Raw genomic sequence first — 15,929 nt, forward strand, 5'->3', positions numbered from 1 at the left:
AAGTGTACCTCCTTACCCAGAGCAGCAGTGTGAAGGCCTGGCTACGAGAGGGCCCCGGGTTCAGGCTGGCCTCCACTGTGTCCATAGCCAGCTGGAGGAATTCATCTAGCTGCTGCCCTAAAAGGAAGCAGAACATACTGAGGCAATAACACATATTTTTCTGTGATTAGTTTTGGTGCCAGCACTGGTACTTCATCTCAGAGCCTGAAAGCTATCCCTTAACTTTTGTGTTCACAGCTGACACTCTTGAGCCACAGCTCCAGTGTAAGAGCACAGGGGCGATAGCATTGTCTATACCATAATGCCACTGTAGGAATAAAATGGCAGAAGTAGGCAGAGCATGCTCCTTGTACCCCTCAGGTCCTGTTAATGCTTTGCTCAAGTCTCTCGTCTCAGGGGCTGTGTAAGGACAGTGCTTAAGCAGCCAAAATCCAATTACGTTACTAGCAAGTTCCTTTTGTGTGTGTGCTAGTGCTGAGCTTGAACTTAGGGCCTCACACTCTCACTTGGCCTTTTCACTCATGGCAGGCATTCTACCATTGGAACCATGCCTCCAGTATGGCCTTTTGTTGGTTAACTGGAGATGAAAGTTGTTTCCATGGCTGGTTTCAAACTATGATCTTCAGCTCTGTCTCTGGAATAGTGAGGATTATAGGCTTGAGCCATCAATGCCTGGCAATTAACTCCTTTTGTAAGGAGAACAAGGACTGAACCTGAAGATTTTATCAGTAGCAGCACAGGGAGGGGGCTTTGTACCCAGGCCCATTGTAGTACCTGCAGGGTGCTTGTTGAGGAGTCCTGCAAAACACTTGGCAGCAGCTGTAGCGGAGAATGGGCAACTGTAGCAGCAGCTCAGTGACAAAAGCTCCCGCATGAGTCTGTTCAGTTGAGGGATTTCCACCTACAGAAAACCTGGCCATGTAATGGACCCAGAAAACACTTGAGCTTCAAGATACCCAGTAGAAAAGTAGCAGCAGGGACCAAAATGGATAAGAACTTTCCCAGTGGGAAAGCAAAGGATCAGCTTAGCCTGTGATAAATTTCAGCCCAGAGGTCATATGGGATCCAACTCCCCAAATGTTCACTTACATTTCGAGGCAAGGAGCAGACAAAAGCCATAAGCAGTGCAACCAGCCGCCTCTGCCCCAAGGAGCCATCCTGTAAAGGGAGAAGGGTCCTATCAAACCTGTCCTTACATCCCAAAGTAGTCCTAAAAATAAGTTTGAAGGGTATGAATTCCAAGATTCTCCCCATCTGATCCATTAAACTGTCACCTGGAATGGCTGGAATCTGCTTGAGAAGCTGTTTTCAGGCAGAAAGGAGGTGTTGCCATCTAAGAAGAGGGGCACAATGCGGGTAACACTCTGAGCAGCTAACCTGGGGGCAGAGTACTAAGCATTACCACAGATAGGATTCCAAAGCAGCCCTTCCCTCACAGCAGTGCCTTTGAATCCGGGGTTCATTTTAGGGCCACTGAGTCTTGACCAATAAAACATTCAACAGTTAAAAATGGGCAGACATCCTGTGCCCAGACCTATGCACAGTGAATCACATACCAAATCACTGTTGTCTTAGCTTATTATCTAGTGAGGATCTCAATATCTTCCTTCCTTCCTTCCTTCTTTCCTTCCTTCCTTTCATCTCCCTCCACCCTCCCTCCCTCCCTCCCTCCTTCCTTTCATGCAGGTACTGGGGCCTGGGTGCTATCCCTGGCCTTTTTTGCTCAAAGCTCTACTACAAGCTTTTCTTTTCTTTTCTTTTTTTTTTTTTTTTTTGCTGGTCCTAGGGTTTGAACTCAGGGCCTAGGTACTGTCCTAAAGTCTCCTTGTGCTCAAGTCTAGCACTCTACCACCTAAGGCACAATGTCTCAGCTTTTTCTGAGTAGTTTATTGGAGATAAACTTTTCTGCCTGATCTGGCTTCAAACCACGATCCTTAGCTTTCAAGCCTCCTAAGTAGTTAGGACTACAGCTGTGAGCCACCATGCCCTCTGGGGGGGGGGGAAAGAGAGAGAGAGAGAGAGAGAGAGAGAGAGAGAGAGAGAGAGAGAGAGAGAGAGAGAGAGAGAGAGAGAGAGAGAGAGAGAGAGAGAGAGAGAGAGAGAGAGAGAGAGAGAGAGTTTGTGTGTGTGTGTGTGTCAAACTCCCAAGTAGCTAGGATTATAGGTGTGAGCCATTAGCACTGACAATGTGTATTTTTTTTTTTTACAATGTGTATTTTTTAAATGCTCTATAACCAAAAATCATTGAACCATTGCAACACTGTTAAAAAGACTTCTGCTGGGGGGTGATGGTGGCTACGCCTGTAATCCTAGCTACTCAGGGGATGATATCTTAGGATCCCAGTTCAAACCCAGTCCAGACAGGAAAGTCCATGAGACTCTTATCTCCAATAAACCACCAGAAAACTGGAAGTGTCGCTGTAGCTCAAGTGGTAGAATGCTAACCTTGAACTGAAGAGCTGAGGGACAGCACCCAGGCCCAGAGTTCAAGCCCTACGACCGACCAAAAAAAAAAAAAGGCCATTTCCTTTTTGCTTTGTTTGCAAAACTTAGAAAACAAATAACTGCCTCTACATTTATATACAAGGACAGACAGTGTTCAAGTAATTTTACTTGGCTCAAGACACACCCCAAATTATACTCACTCAGGGCTCAAGTGAGTGGTGGCAGTGCCAATGACAGATGCCATGGCAGTCAAGACCCCATCTTCCAGCAGCACCTTTCTTATAACTGAGGGTTCCTGCTCTGCAAAAACAAAACACCAACACATGCACATACATAGAATCACAAAGTCAAGTATACTTCAAAAATAAAAATTAAGCCAGGTGCCAGTGGGTCACACCTGTAAGTCCTAGCTACTTGGGAAATTGAGAGTAGAAGTTTTATGGTTTACACATGAGATCTCTGTCATTTAGGCCATCTTAGGCAGAAAAGTACCCAAGACTTCATCAAGGGAAGTAGCTGGATGTTGTGGCACACACTTGGAAAAAATGTTATAGGCACATGCCTGGGTAGGAAGCAAGATCTCATCTTAAAAAATAAACAAAGCAAAAGGGGCTTAGAGGCATGGCTCAGTGGTGGAGTGCCTGCAACAAGTACCTGAGCTTAAATGCCAGTACCACCCCCCAAAAAAAAAGAAAAAAAAGAAAAAAAAAGAGAGGCGTAGGCAGAGGGACTCCCAAGTTAAAAGGCCAGACTGGGCAACATAGCAAGACCTTACCAAAAATAAAAAGATGGCCTGGGAATGTGGCTTAGTGGTAGAGTGCTTCCCTAGCACGCATGAAACCTGGGCTCAATACCCGAGACTTTTTTTTTGTCAGTCAGGGTACTTGAACTCTGGTCCTGGGTGCTGTCCCTCAGCCCTTCAGCTCAAGGCTAGTGCTCTACCACTTTGAGCTCAATACCTCAGTACCATATAAACAGAAAAAGTCTAAAGTGATGCTGTGGCTCAAGTGGTAGAGTGCTAGACTTCAGCAAAAGAAACTCAGGGATAGTGCCCAGGCCCTGAGTTTAAGCCGCAGGACCAACAAAGAAAAAGAAAAAAAAAAAAAAAAAGGGAGGGGAAAAATCCACATCAGTTCAAGGCTTTATCATCATGCCAGGCTCAACTCTAGCAACAATTTTGTTTTTTGGGGGTGGGTACTGGAGTTTGAACTCAGCTTTGTACTTGCTAGGCAAGCGCTTCATCACTGGAACCACATTCCAAGTCCTTTCTTCTTTAGTTTATTTTTTAATTTTAATTTTCATTTATTTAGTTATTTTTGTTGGTCGTGGGGCCTGAACTCTGAGCCTGGACACTGTCCCTCAGCAATTTAGCTCAAGGCAAGCACTCTACCACTTGAGCCACAGTGCCACTTCTAGCCTTTTCTATTTATGTGGTACTGAGGAATCGAACCCAGGGCCTCATGCATGCAAGGCAAGCACTCTACCACTGAGCCATCTTCCCAGACCCTATTTTAAAAATTTTTTTTGTCAGTTGTGGGTCTTGAACTCTGGGCCTGGGTGCTGTCCCTGAGCTCTTCTTTTTTTTTTTTTTTTTTTGGTCTGGTCGTGGGGCCTGAACTCTGGGCCTGGGCGCTGTCCCTCAGGTCTTCAGCTCAAGGCTAGCGCTCTGCCACTTGAGCCACAGTGCCACTTCCGGCTTTTTTCTTTTTTTGCTTATATGGTGCTGAGGAATCGAACCCAGAGCCTCAGGCATGCAAGGCAAGCGCTCTACCTCTGAGCCATCTTCCCAGCCCCTGTCCCTGAGCTCTTCAACTCAAGGCTAGTGCTTTACCACTTGAATCACAGTCACTTCCAGTTTTCTGGTGGTTGACTGGAGGTAAGAGTCTCACAGACATTCCTGCCCAGGGCTGGTTTGAACCACAATTCTCAAATCTCGGCCTCCGGCGAAGCAAGGATTACAGTGTAAGCCACCGGCAACCAGCTAAGCAGAACTATTTTTTTTTTTTTTTTTTTTTGCTGGTCCTGGGGCTTGACCTCTGGTCTGGGAGCTGTCCCTGATCCTCTTTGTGCTCAAGGCTAGTGCTTTACTACTTGAGCCACAGTAACATTTCCTCTGCTTTAGTTTATTTTTAAGATAGTCATGGGGCTTGAACTCTGGACCTGGGCACTGTCCCTCAGCAATTCAGCTCAAGGCTAGTACTCTACCACTTGAACCACAGCACCACTTCCGGTTTTCTGGTGGTTAATTGGAGAAAAGAGTCTCATAGACTTTTCTGCCCAGGCTGGCTTTCAATCATGATCCTCAGATCTCAGCCTCCAGAGTAGCTAAGATTACAGGCGTGAGTCACCAGTGCCCAGCTTAAGACTAACTTAAAAATAATGCCGGGTGCCGGTGGCTCACGCCTATAATCCTAGCTACTCAGGAGGCTGAGATCTGAGGATCACGGTTCAAAGCCAGCTAGGCAGGAAAGTCCGTGAGTCTCTTATCTCCAATAAAACACCAGAAACCCGGAAGTGGCGGTATAGTTAATGTGGTAGTGTGCTCATCTTAAGCTGAAGAGCTGAGGGACAGTGCCCAGGCCCAGAGTTCAAGCCCCATGACCAACAACAACAACAACAAAAAAGTCTTAGCTGTAATCTTAGCTATTCAGGACTAAGATCTGAGGATCTCCGTTCAAAGTCAGTCTGGGCAGGAAAGTCCATGACATTCCTATCTCCAGTGAACCAGCAAAAAACTGGAAGTGACTTAAAGTGGTAGAGCACTAGCCCTGAGCGAAAAATGCTCAGGAACAGCTCCTAGGCCCTGAAAAAGAGTCTTGTAAAAAACTTTTGTCCTAGGTTGGCCTTGGACTGAAATCAGCATACCTATACCTTCTGAGTAGCTGGGATTACAGATTTGATATGATCTGCCAGGTTTTTTTCCTCCCCTTTTATAGGGTCTTAATAACTTTTCGTCCAGGCTGGCCACAAACTGATATCCTATCTTTATCTTCCAAGTAGCTTAGATTACAGGTGTGAGCTTCCACATCCTGCTTCAGCAGCAGTCCTTAACGTGTCCTCTTGAAACAGCAAGGCACTGGAAATAGCACTCATGTTAAGCTGAGGTCACAGAGCTCTTGGAAACACTGCATATAGTGCTTGGAATAGTTAAAACAAAAGAACATGAGGTTAGCTAATATGAACTTTTTTTTTTCAAATGTGTGTGCATGCTTACTGCTACTGGGAACTGAATTCAAGGCTGCTGCTCTGCCACTTGAGCCACAGCTCTACTTCCAGCTTTTTTGGCAAATAACTGGAGGTTAAGGTTAAGAGGCTCATGGATTTTACTGTTCCAGCTTCTTTCTGTACTATAAAATTATCCTGTACTACTAGAAGGTACAGAACCCAGTACCACAAATACCCAGAAGATGGCAGTGCTGTCCAATGGCAGAGGAAGGCAAAATTCTAAGGAGATGGAGAAAGTTACCTGGTATGGAAGCCTGTACAGCCAAGGCAAGCAGGCAAGGTACAGCCGTGTCATGGAAATACCAGCAGCAATCAGGGTCCTGTTGGCATTTTTCTGCCACCTGATCGAGACTCTGACAGATAGCAATAACTTCACTGGCTCCTGCAACCACATTTCCTGTGTGGAGAGAAAGCCAATGTTCTCTGTAAGTTTTTTTTTTTTTTTTTGGTAAGTCGTGGGGCCTCAACTCTGGGCCCTTTCTCATGTGTTTTTTAAACAACTCTAGAAATCTCACTTCCTACACTTCACAGGGAAGGACACAGGCTCAATGAAATAAATCAGTTTTTTCAAGGGTCACAAAAAAAGTACAAAGTCAGGAATCAGACTCAGGCCATAGTTTGAACCTCCAATTCTTTCCACTGGGTCAAACACTGTAGATCTAGGTCTACTCTACAGGGCTGGGAGTCCAAAGTAGGCGATGAAGATTAGTGAGAATCCAGGGTGACCATGTACAGATTTCTAGTAGCAACAGCTGTCATGATGGCTTCTGAGCAAACTAGAGGATGGGTATGAGTTATCCAGGGCTCTTGTTCAAATGCAGATTTTGATCAAGTCAATGAAAGCCTGAAATACTGCATTTCTGGTGAGTTCCTAGATGATGCTCAGGTTGCTGACAGGCTACTTTGAACACTGTACCTTTGAGTGGGGGACCCTACATGAAAACCACATGTAAATCATCTGGTCACAATTACTGTTGCTCAAATTCCAAACCTCCTCAGAGATTGATTCAACTGGATAAAGGCCCATGCATGAGGATTTTTAAAAAAAGTTTTTTGTATCTACAGAAGACAGCTTTTATGTGTGTATGTTTGTTTGTTTTTGGTTGGTCGTGGGGCTTGAACTCTGGGCCTGAGCGCTGTTCCTCAGTTCTTCAGCTCAAGGCGAGCACTCTACCACTTGAGCCACAGTGCCACTTCGTGTTTTCTGGTGGTAATTGGAGATAAGTCTCATGGACTTTCCTGCTCAGGCTTGCTTTAAGCCGCCATTCTCAGATCTCAGCCTCCTGAGTAGCTAGGCTTACAGGCGGGCTTTTGTGTTTGAATAATGGTTACCAGAGCCTGGAGAGGGAATGCTGTTGAATGGCTATTGGGTACAGGGGTGCCTCTGGATTGGAGGAATAACTTCTAATATTCAATAGTACAATAGGACACCTTTAGCTGACAACAATCATTTGAATATTTCAAAAGAACTAGTACATAAAACTTTGGATGTCCCCGTAACAAGAAATGACAAATATGTGAGATGATACACACATTACTCTTACCTGATCTTTTCACATACTGAACATTTTACTGAAGTGTGACACTCCACAAAACAAATATTGTGTGTCAATATCACTACATATACAATTGCTATATGTCATTTAAGTTTACCATTCACTCTTAGAATTAGAGCACCCTGGGCTGGGAATGTGGCTTAGTGGTAAAGTGCTTGCCTAGCATGCATGAAACCCTGGGTTTGATTCCCACATTAACAGTACCACATTAACAGAAAAAAGCCAGAAGTGGCACTGTAACTCAAATGTAGAGCGCTAGCCTTGGGCACAGAGAGGCTCAGGGACAGAGAGCGCTAGCCTTGAGCACAGAGAGCCTCAGGGACAGTGCCCAGGTCCTGAGTTCAAGCCCAATGACAGGCAAAAAAAAAAAAAAAGAATTAGAGCACCCCTAAAGGTGTCAACTTCACTCTGCCTGAGTGCCCATTCTGAGCAGCTGCTTGACAATTACTGGTAGTTACCTTTGTTCAACTGCCAGAGATGCTGCAGCAGCAGAGGCAGCGTCTCCTTGACGATGCTGGGGTGTGTGGAAACAGCTGACAAAGCTTGCAGACAGAGCAGATGCCGGGAACATTTGGTGTGCCAATCCTCTCTAACTAAATTTGATTCCTCTGCAAAGGAGACAAGATTCCATGCAATAGCAAACATGAAGACCCCCCCAAACCCTTGCTGGCAAGGGCTGGGCTACAAATTAACCACACATACCTTTGTGCAGCTCCTCAGCAAGCTTGGGTACAAGGTGGCTGCTGAAGGCCCCAGGGAAGAGAGTAGCCAGGGTTCCTGATGCCTCTAGTGCTGCCACCCTGCTAAGGACATAATGAGATGAGTATTAGCTGAGCCTGGGCCTACTGTTCTCTTTCCAATATGTGTTGATACAGGAGTGGGGATGCCTAGGCCACCTTGCTAAAGCAGTATGCCAGTACCTAACCACTGAGTTGGAAAGGGCTTCTTAATGCCTAAGAAAAGATAGCAGTTTTACATCTTTGCAATCAGTTAGCAGGTAGAGGCAAACACAGAGCTTACTTTCTCTAAGAAAAACAAGGGTTAGAAGCACAGAGCCCTGGTCCTTGCTGCAATCACTGTTGCCAATACAGAGGCAGGAAATAATTCTCTTTACCACTGCTTTAGATCCTTACCAACTCTGGGAATCCTGCTCTAGGAAGCTCAGTCTGTACAGATGACCCACTGCCAGCTCCAAATCCACAGATGATAGGAGATCTGTTGAGAGAAGGGAACATGGACCTCATCTTTCTTCATTTGCAGCTACCATAATCCTTCCAAAAATCTCATTAGAAGTTCCAAATCAATCATCCAGTTTTGCCATGAGAACAAGGGATTGAAGTTTCTCTTCACTGAGAACAGAAAACATTATCTTCTCCCTTTCCCTTAAGATGTACCTGGCTGTGACCCCAAGACTGTAAGTGTCCTGATGCCAACAAGTTGCAGCTGGCTGCTGGGGTCTGTTAGAGCCATGAATACCAGTGAACACAACTGGTCCTTGAAGCTACTCAGAGGCCTTTCATCTAGGGAGAGACAGAAGTTAAGTTACAAGGATATTTTTTTGGGGGGGCCTGGGCGCTGTCCCTCAGCTCTTCAGCTCAAGGCTAGTGCTCTGCCACTTGAGCCACAGCACCACTTCTGGCTTTTTTCTTATGTGGTGCTGAGGAATCGAACCCAGAGCCTCAGGCATGCAAGGCAAGCGCTCTACCACTGAGCCACCTTCCCAGCCCACAAGGATATTTGGGATAGATTTTTAAGACTCAAACTGTGGCCGTCTGGGAAGTACACTAGAAAACTAAATGACTGTATCCATTCTGTGTTCTCCTATGCCACAACCTCAAAGTAGCAGGACCACTGCTCTTGACCATTTCTCTGAAGCACTCTGCCTTTTATGGGCTACAGAGCTCAATAGTCCCCAGGTGATCTCACCTTTGTCTTCATAACTCCATTTTGGCTGTACCTTCAGGAAACCGAGGATCATCTCAAGGATTGTCCGCCGCTGGTTGCTCTGTAATGTTTCAAGGAGTACTGGAGTCAAAGAGCAGTTTAAAGGATTTCAATCCTGCTACTCTGGAACTGGGGAGGATTACTGCTTTAGGTAAGAATGAGTCCAGGAAAGAATAAACAAGAACAAGCAGCAGCTAACAAGAAAATTCCAGACTAACCTGGGTCCACTAGATTCATTATTACTCTAAGAAAAAGAATCCATCCTAACACTCAAGGTTTCCTCACATCTCCCAAAGACTGTGTTTCCTTACCTGACTGTGCTTGTGGAACTGTTCCAGTAGTAAGGGCAGTACATTGCTGGTAATGTGATCACAGGCTCGGGTAGATGCACCTGCAGCTGCCTGCAACAGCTTGGCACTTGGCCATACCAGTTTCATGTCTGGCTCACACAAATGGTGCCTGCAGTCTAGAGAGGGAGAAATCACAGACCTGGAATAGGCTCAGTGTTGCCTGACACCCCCTATTGGAGACTTGAAGCCTGAAAACTAGGAGTTAATCAATTTAAAGTAGAGTTGCAGCCCCCAAATCACTGAACATGTGGAGGCTACATATGAGGGATGTTATCTCTATGGTCCCCTTCTGTTGCACCGTCCCATTACCCTGTAGAATGTTGCTAAGGAAGGAGTCAAGGAGGTCCTCAGCATCAGCTCTCAGCACAGAGCGAGACAAACAGGCAGTCAAAGAATGCAGGGCTGCCAGGCCCTCTGCCTCCACCCGCTCACTTGCCGTCTGGAACACCTGTCAGGGAGGGATCCCATAGCTACTGAGGTGAGCTTGCACCAGATGATACCCCCCTCCCCCCATCCACTGCCTATTTCTTTGGGGCTGGGGGTTGAGAATCTTTAGGGCACAGCAATGGAATTAACACCTCAACCGATTGTCTTCTCTTTGGCTATCCTCACCATATTCTTAGTCCCAGTAGTATTAACACACATGCTATGCGACTAATAGGATATCAATTCTGTGTGATGGCACTTTTTCTCCTCTCTATTTAGATGATGTCAGAGGCACCATGACTCACACCCTTTGTGCAAAGGGAGGTTAGGAAGTGGGCCCTGTGCAAAGGTGACCACATGGTCTTACCAAGCTGCGGCCCCTCCTTTACCTTTCAACTCAAGTTTGTACACCCTTGCTTGCCTACAGAAAAAACCAGTCACAGTACATTGACCCTTGTAATAAATAGGGAGAACCCTGACAACTTGTGACTTATTAGCTATAAGTTTACATAAGTAACACTCACCTCTCTGCGTATAGAAGCCCAAAGGCTGGGAAGGAAGTCCTTCAGCTCTTTCTGTCCATATACAGCACAGCAAGCATTCTGCCAAGAAACCACAGGCATGAGCCAACTACACTGCGCTAAGATATGCAAGCACCTCAGCATAATGCACATATAAGAGGCTGCATTTCAGCAGAAAAACTGGCAAGAAGGCTTAACAATACTACCCTTGGCACATAAAAATGGGGCTAATGCTGCCCAGTGACAAAGAAACACAAAGGCTGGAGATGAAGCTCAGTGGGAGAGCACTTGCCTAGCATGGTGCAGGGAGAGGAAAGAGTAGCAGCATGAAGATTCAGCCTTTCCTCAGTTGCTCACTCAGTAACTACAGAAAACTAGGGACTTTAGGTCAACACAGTCCCCAGTCCTGGCATCCTTCATTGAGGTCTATGACATGTCCTCTGGCCAGCCAAGAACCTGTTAGCTTTGAGTACTTCTAACTTGTGTAAAGGCAGTTGGATCACTCACCAGAGTCTGCAGAGAATCCAGTTTGGCACTAAGAATCTCAGAATCTACTTTCTCAATCAGAAGGGGCAGCAGGAACTGTGGGTGAGAAGGAAGAACTTAGGCCTGAGACAGGCAGTATCTGAGCTGCACCAAGGTCAACTATGTCCTTACTGCCACTAGTCCCAAGGAACAGATGCTACATCAAAGATACTATACTCAAGGAATTATGACTTAAGCTAATTTTCAAGCTGTGGCCAGAGTTCAAGTTACCTAAAAAGTGGGCCAGTTAGCAAAGCTAGGGGATTTCAAGACAGTGCTATCTAGGGATTTTTTTTTTTTTTTTTTTGGTTGGTCGTGGGGCTTGAACTCTAGGCTTGGGTGCTGTCTCTGAGCTCTTCAGCTTAAGGCGAGCACTCTACTGCTTGAGCCACAGCACTACTTCCGGTTTTCTGGTGGTTTATGGGAGATGAGTCTCATGGACTGCCGGGCGCTGGTGGCTCACGCCTGTAATCCTAGCTACTCAGGAGGCTGAGATCTGAGGATTGCAGTTCAAAGCCAGCCCGGGCAGGAGAGACCGTGAGACTCCTATCTCCAATAAACCACCAGAAAACCGGAAGTGGCGCTGTAGCTCAAGTGGTAGAGCGCTCACCTTGAGCTGAAGAGCTGAGGGACAGCGCCCAGGCCCAGAGTTCAAGTCCCACGACTGACCAAAAAAAAAAAAAAAAGAGTCTCATGGACTTTCTTGCCTGGGCTGGCTTTGAACTGTGATCCTCAGATCTTAGCCTCCTAAGTAGCTAGGACTATAGGTGTGAGCTACTGGCACCTGGCTGGGTTTAGTATTTTAAGGGTACAAGCTGGTAGAATGTTCTACATAACTCAATATAACTGCCACACAAGATGCTTGAAGGATGGAATACCCTAAAATATACACTAGATTTTCCCCACATGCTTTTACTGTTTCATTCTCAATGTTCTTTGAAAGATGGCCAGACCTACCTCAGCAAATCGTGGTGTAGAGGCCAGCACAGCTCGAAGACTCAGAATGAGATCTTCTCTCTGGATGCCGTGGGGATCATTAGGTGGCTGGGAAGAAATACCATAGATTTGTGTAAGTTTCAGACCACCCATGGACATAGGCTTGAACCTGGCAAGCCAACAGAACAAGGCAATATTTACACTCAATGTAGAACAATAGAATGACATGGGCGCCAGCTAGGAGATATGCTTAATCTTTTTTTTTTTTTTTGGGTCCGGTTGTGGGGCCTGAACTCTGGGCCTGGGCGCTGTCCCTCAGCTCTTCAGCTCAAGGCTAGCGCTCTACCACTTGAGCCACAGTGCCACTTCCGGCTTTTTTTTTTCTTTTTGCTTATGTGGTGCTGAGGAATCGAACCCAGGGCCTCAGGCATGCAAGGCAAGCGCTCTACCACTGAGCCACCTTCCCAGCCCGAGATATGCTTAATCTTATGTGTTCCTTGGAAATTTTAGGAATTCATTCATTAATGAGGTACTTAATATGAAATCTAGAACTCTGTGCATGGTAGGTAAGTACTCTACTACTTAGCCACATTCCCAGCCCTAGGCATTTATTTTTTTAAATCTGATCACATTTTCTATCCAATGCTATGATTTTACCATAAGCACCTGTAACTTTCAAGTGCATTGCTTTCTTCTGTGTGTGTGTATATGTATTATTATGTGTTAGTATAATAAAATGTGATTAGTTGCCAGGTGCCAGAGGCTCATGCCCATCATCTTAGTTACTCAGGAAGCTGAAATCTGAAGGATCAAAATTTTAAGTCAGCCCAGGCACAAAAGTTCATAAGAGGGGCTGGGAAGGTGGCTCAGTGGTAGAGCGCTTGCCTTGCATGCCTGAGGCCCTGGGTTCGATTCCTCAGCACCACATAAGCAAAAAGAAAAAAAGCCAGATTGGCGCTGTGGCTCAAGTGGTAGAGCGCTAGCCTTGAGCTGAAGAGCTGAGGGACAGTGTCCGGGCCCAGAGTTCAGGCCCCACGACTGGACCCCCCCCCCCAAAAAAAAAAAGTTCACAAGATTCCATCTCCAATTAACCAGAAAAATGTCAGACTAGATGCATGCCTCAAAGCACTTTGTGTCCAATTGGACCCTCCATGACTAATATGGGGCCAGCATACAATAGGCAGTGAATATTTGAATGAATGAGTGAAGGTGCTACTTACAGGGGTAAAATCAATAGGAAAATAACAAGATGTCACTTCAAACAACTCTTCTACAAAGGGTCCTGTAGCAAAAGAGAATGAGGTTGACTTAGATTCATTTACCTGACAAGCCTCAACTAGCTAATTCATTACCACCAAGATATACCTAGGCTGTAGTCCCTAGAGATGAGGTCATGGACGATGCGGAAAGCAACCAGAAGATTACGGGGATCCTTCTCCCCATCCATCACCTGGATGAAGCCAAATGTGAAGTCAGCTCCTAGGCCCTTTAGCTCTGGGAAGGAGAGAACAAGGTCACTACTGTCTATGGTACAGAAAGCCTAAGTCTCTTAGAAGGTTTGCATACTCTTTCTACGAATACCTACATACTCTTTCTACGAACACTTACCACTCCTTTCTGGCAGAGCAGACCTCTTATTTTTCTAAGAGAAGCACTCAGCAAACAGATGTGCAATAACATCTACATTATTACACAGGTAAGAATTTAAAAGCTTTACTATACTGAGGAAAGAGTGGGTCCCTGATTCCCTTTATCATCGTCTTTCAGAGTATTGCCTCTTCTATATAATCCCCAGGCTAAAATGAACCCTACAGAGGGGAAAAAGCCTCTTACCTTCTTCCCGAGTTTGCATGAAATTGGTGATGATATTGTAGACTGTGTGTCGGTCCACTTGGGGCAGGGACTTTGGGGTGGGGAGAAAGGAAAGAAGCGAAGAGTATGCTCAGAGAAAATGTCAACTGATAAAACTACTTCCTGTTTCACAAACTTTAAGTGAACAAAAAAAATTTTTTTTAATCAGCCTATGATAAACCTATGAGGAAGTGAAGAGAAAGGTTTTGGTTATTGACCTAGCACATCATGATGACTACAGCCCAGACCTGTAGCATGCCTTACTTTCTCTAGGTATCAGAAGACACAGATTGGATATGCCATCCACCCCTCTCTTCAATCAATAGAAGGAATGACTGATAAACATGGTCACAAGACCATAAAAAGTTCAGAAATTATAAAGCAATATGTTTTGCCATCTAATTCTAGTTACACCCAGGAGTAGGAGATAGGAGACTATCAACTGTCCTGTTAACACTCACCTGTACATGTACCTCCTGGAAGATGGCTTTAAGTACAGAGACAGCCAGACCTGAGGGTAGGGACACATACAGGCTCTGAAGGAGAAGGGAGGATATGTGAATATTCAAGGAATTACAGAATAGTTTTCAAAACACAATCTTGCAAAGGACCTATGTAGTTGCAGAGGGAATCACAACATTCTGATTCAGAGGGAAGTGATAACAGTGAGCAACTTTCTCTAGTTGAGTGTTTCACTGCCACTCCTTCTAGTTTACCTGGATCCAAATGGTACTTTTACTCTCTAGAGTACAGAATAAAGCAGGCTGATAATAACTTAGTTCTACATTTGGGTCTCTCTACTTTTACATGTGAAACTCAACCCCAGGTACAAGGAGAACTGGATAAGGCCTCCTATGAACACAGTTACAAAATGAAAAAGAAAACTCACAAGTGCCCTCAAGCCCTGGAGAACAGATGGGATCACAAGATGATGGTCCTTTAGCCGGTTCTCATAGAACAGGATCAGGTGTACCACTGCACAAACCAGATTCAGCCATTAGTTTATACCAGATATCTTCCCTCAGTTTGTAATGCTGTTCCAGTTTGGGACTCACAATTTTCCTCCTTTACTAAGAGATATGCTCATGTTCTCTCATTTCATTAAATCTTGAGTTGATGAGTAAAGAAAATAAAGGACCACCTCATTATTCATCCTTAATAAATCTACAGCAAAACCCATTCTCAGTCCTTAGACTGTCTTTCTATATAACTCAGATTTACTATCCTTTTCTTTTCTTTTTTTCCATTGGGGCTGATGTAAGGCCTCATGAGCTCTACCAAGGATCTGTATCTTCAGCCTTTCAAAAAGAGGGGATTTAACCCATGGTCTTCTGACTTTTTTCTTTTCCTTTTTGCCAGTCCTGGGGCTTGAACTCAGGGCCTGGTCACTGTCCCTGAGCTTATTTGCTCAAGGCTAGCACTCTACCAACTGAGCCACAGTGTCATTTCTGGCTTTTTCTGTTTATGTAATACCGAGTAATCGAACCCAGGGCTTCATACATATTAGGCTTTACCTCTAAGCCACAATCCCAGCCCTGTACTGACTTTTCTTAAAGGGCCAAACACTGAGTACTACAGATTTCAGGACATGGTCTCTCTTGTTCCTTCTCAAAACTGCAGCAGAATACTAGCTATTCAACTGCAATTAGCTGGATTAATATCTAGAATTTAGAGAGCTAGAAAAATGAAATAGTAAAAGAACAAATATCCCAATTAATTAATGGGCAAATGAATTGAACAGACAGTTCTCAAAACAAGTACAAATGGTCAATAAAAACATGAAGAAATCCTTAGCTATGAAAGAAAATCAAATTAAAACATTACTGAGATTCTATCTCATTCTATTCAGAAGGGCCAGCATGAAGAAAACAAACAACCACAAATGCCAGTGAGGATTTGAGAAAAGGGAATCCTTTATACTATACTGTTGGGAGGAATAAAAACTAGTATAACTACTATGGAAGTATGGAGGTTTGGAGGAAAAAAAAAAAGACCTTATGACTCTCCTATACCAGTTAAGCATATAACCAAATGAGTGTAACTCAACATACAAGTGACAGCTGCAACACAATTTTTTTTTTTTGGGTTCGGTCATGGGGCCTGAACTCTGGGCCTGGGCGCTGCCCCTCAGCTCTTCAGCTCAAGGCTAG

At 44.9% G+C, this 15,929-nt stretch overlaps 1 protein-coding gene across 4 annotated transcripts in view; it reads right to left on the reverse strand.

Moving 5' to 3' along the window:
• LOC138830122 (MMS19 nucleotide excision repair protein homolog) overlaps positions 1-15,929 on the reverse strand; it is a 35,443-nt gene that overhangs the window by 2,688 nt on the left and 16,826 nt on the right. For 2 of the 4 annotated variants that reach the window (XM_070026529.1, XM_070026531.1), the window contains 21 exons: positions 14,669-14,754; positions 14,241-14,315; positions 13,762-13,831; positions 13,294-13,422; positions 13,149-13,210; positions 11,950-12,036; positions 10,975-11,049; positions 10,471-10,548; positions 9,830-9,968; positions 9,482-9,636; positions 9,153-9,231; positions 8,621-8,746; positions 8,360-8,441; positions 7,929-8,029; positions 7,685-7,834; positions 5,912-6,067; positions 2,646-2,745; positions 1,275-1,377; positions 1,090-1,158; positions 775-901; positions 17-117 (listed from right to left, as the gene is read on the reverse strand). In XM_070026529.1, coding sequence (XP_069882630.1) covers positions 17-117; positions 775-901; positions 1,090-1,158; positions 1,275-1,377; positions 2,646-2,745; positions 5,912-6,067; positions 7,685-7,834; positions 7,929-8,029; positions 8,360-8,441; positions 8,621-8,746; positions 9,153-9,231; positions 9,482-9,636; positions 9,830-9,968; positions 10,471-10,548; positions 10,975-11,049; positions 11,950-12,036; positions 13,149-13,210; positions 13,294-13,422; positions 13,762-13,831; positions 14,241-14,315; positions 14,669-14,754 — 2,150 coding nt within the window. Of the gene's footprint in view, positions 1-16; positions 118-774; positions 902-1,089; positions 1,159-1,274; positions 1,378-2,645; positions 2,746-5,911; positions 6,068-7,684; positions 7,835-7,928; positions 8,030-8,359; positions 8,442-8,620; positions 8,747-9,152; positions 9,232-9,481; positions 9,637-9,829; positions 9,969-10,470; positions 10,549-10,974; positions 11,050-11,949; positions 12,037-13,148; positions 13,211-13,293; positions 13,423-13,761; positions 13,832-14,240; positions 14,316-14,668; positions 14,755-15,929 lie in introns of those variants that run through there. The other 2 variants (XM_070026530.1, XM_070026532.1) reach the window with 2 other exon arrangements.

Source organism: Dipodomys merriami, unplaced genomic scaffold (assembly GCF_024711535.1).
Source record: "Dipodomys merriami isolate MVZ:Mamm:240054 unplaced genomic scaffold, mDipMer1.0.p SCAF_184, whole genome shotgun sequence".
In the NCBI taxonomy this organism is placed as follows: Eukaryota; Metazoa; Chordata; class Mammalia; order Rodentia; family Heteromyidae; genus Dipodomys; species Dipodomys merriami.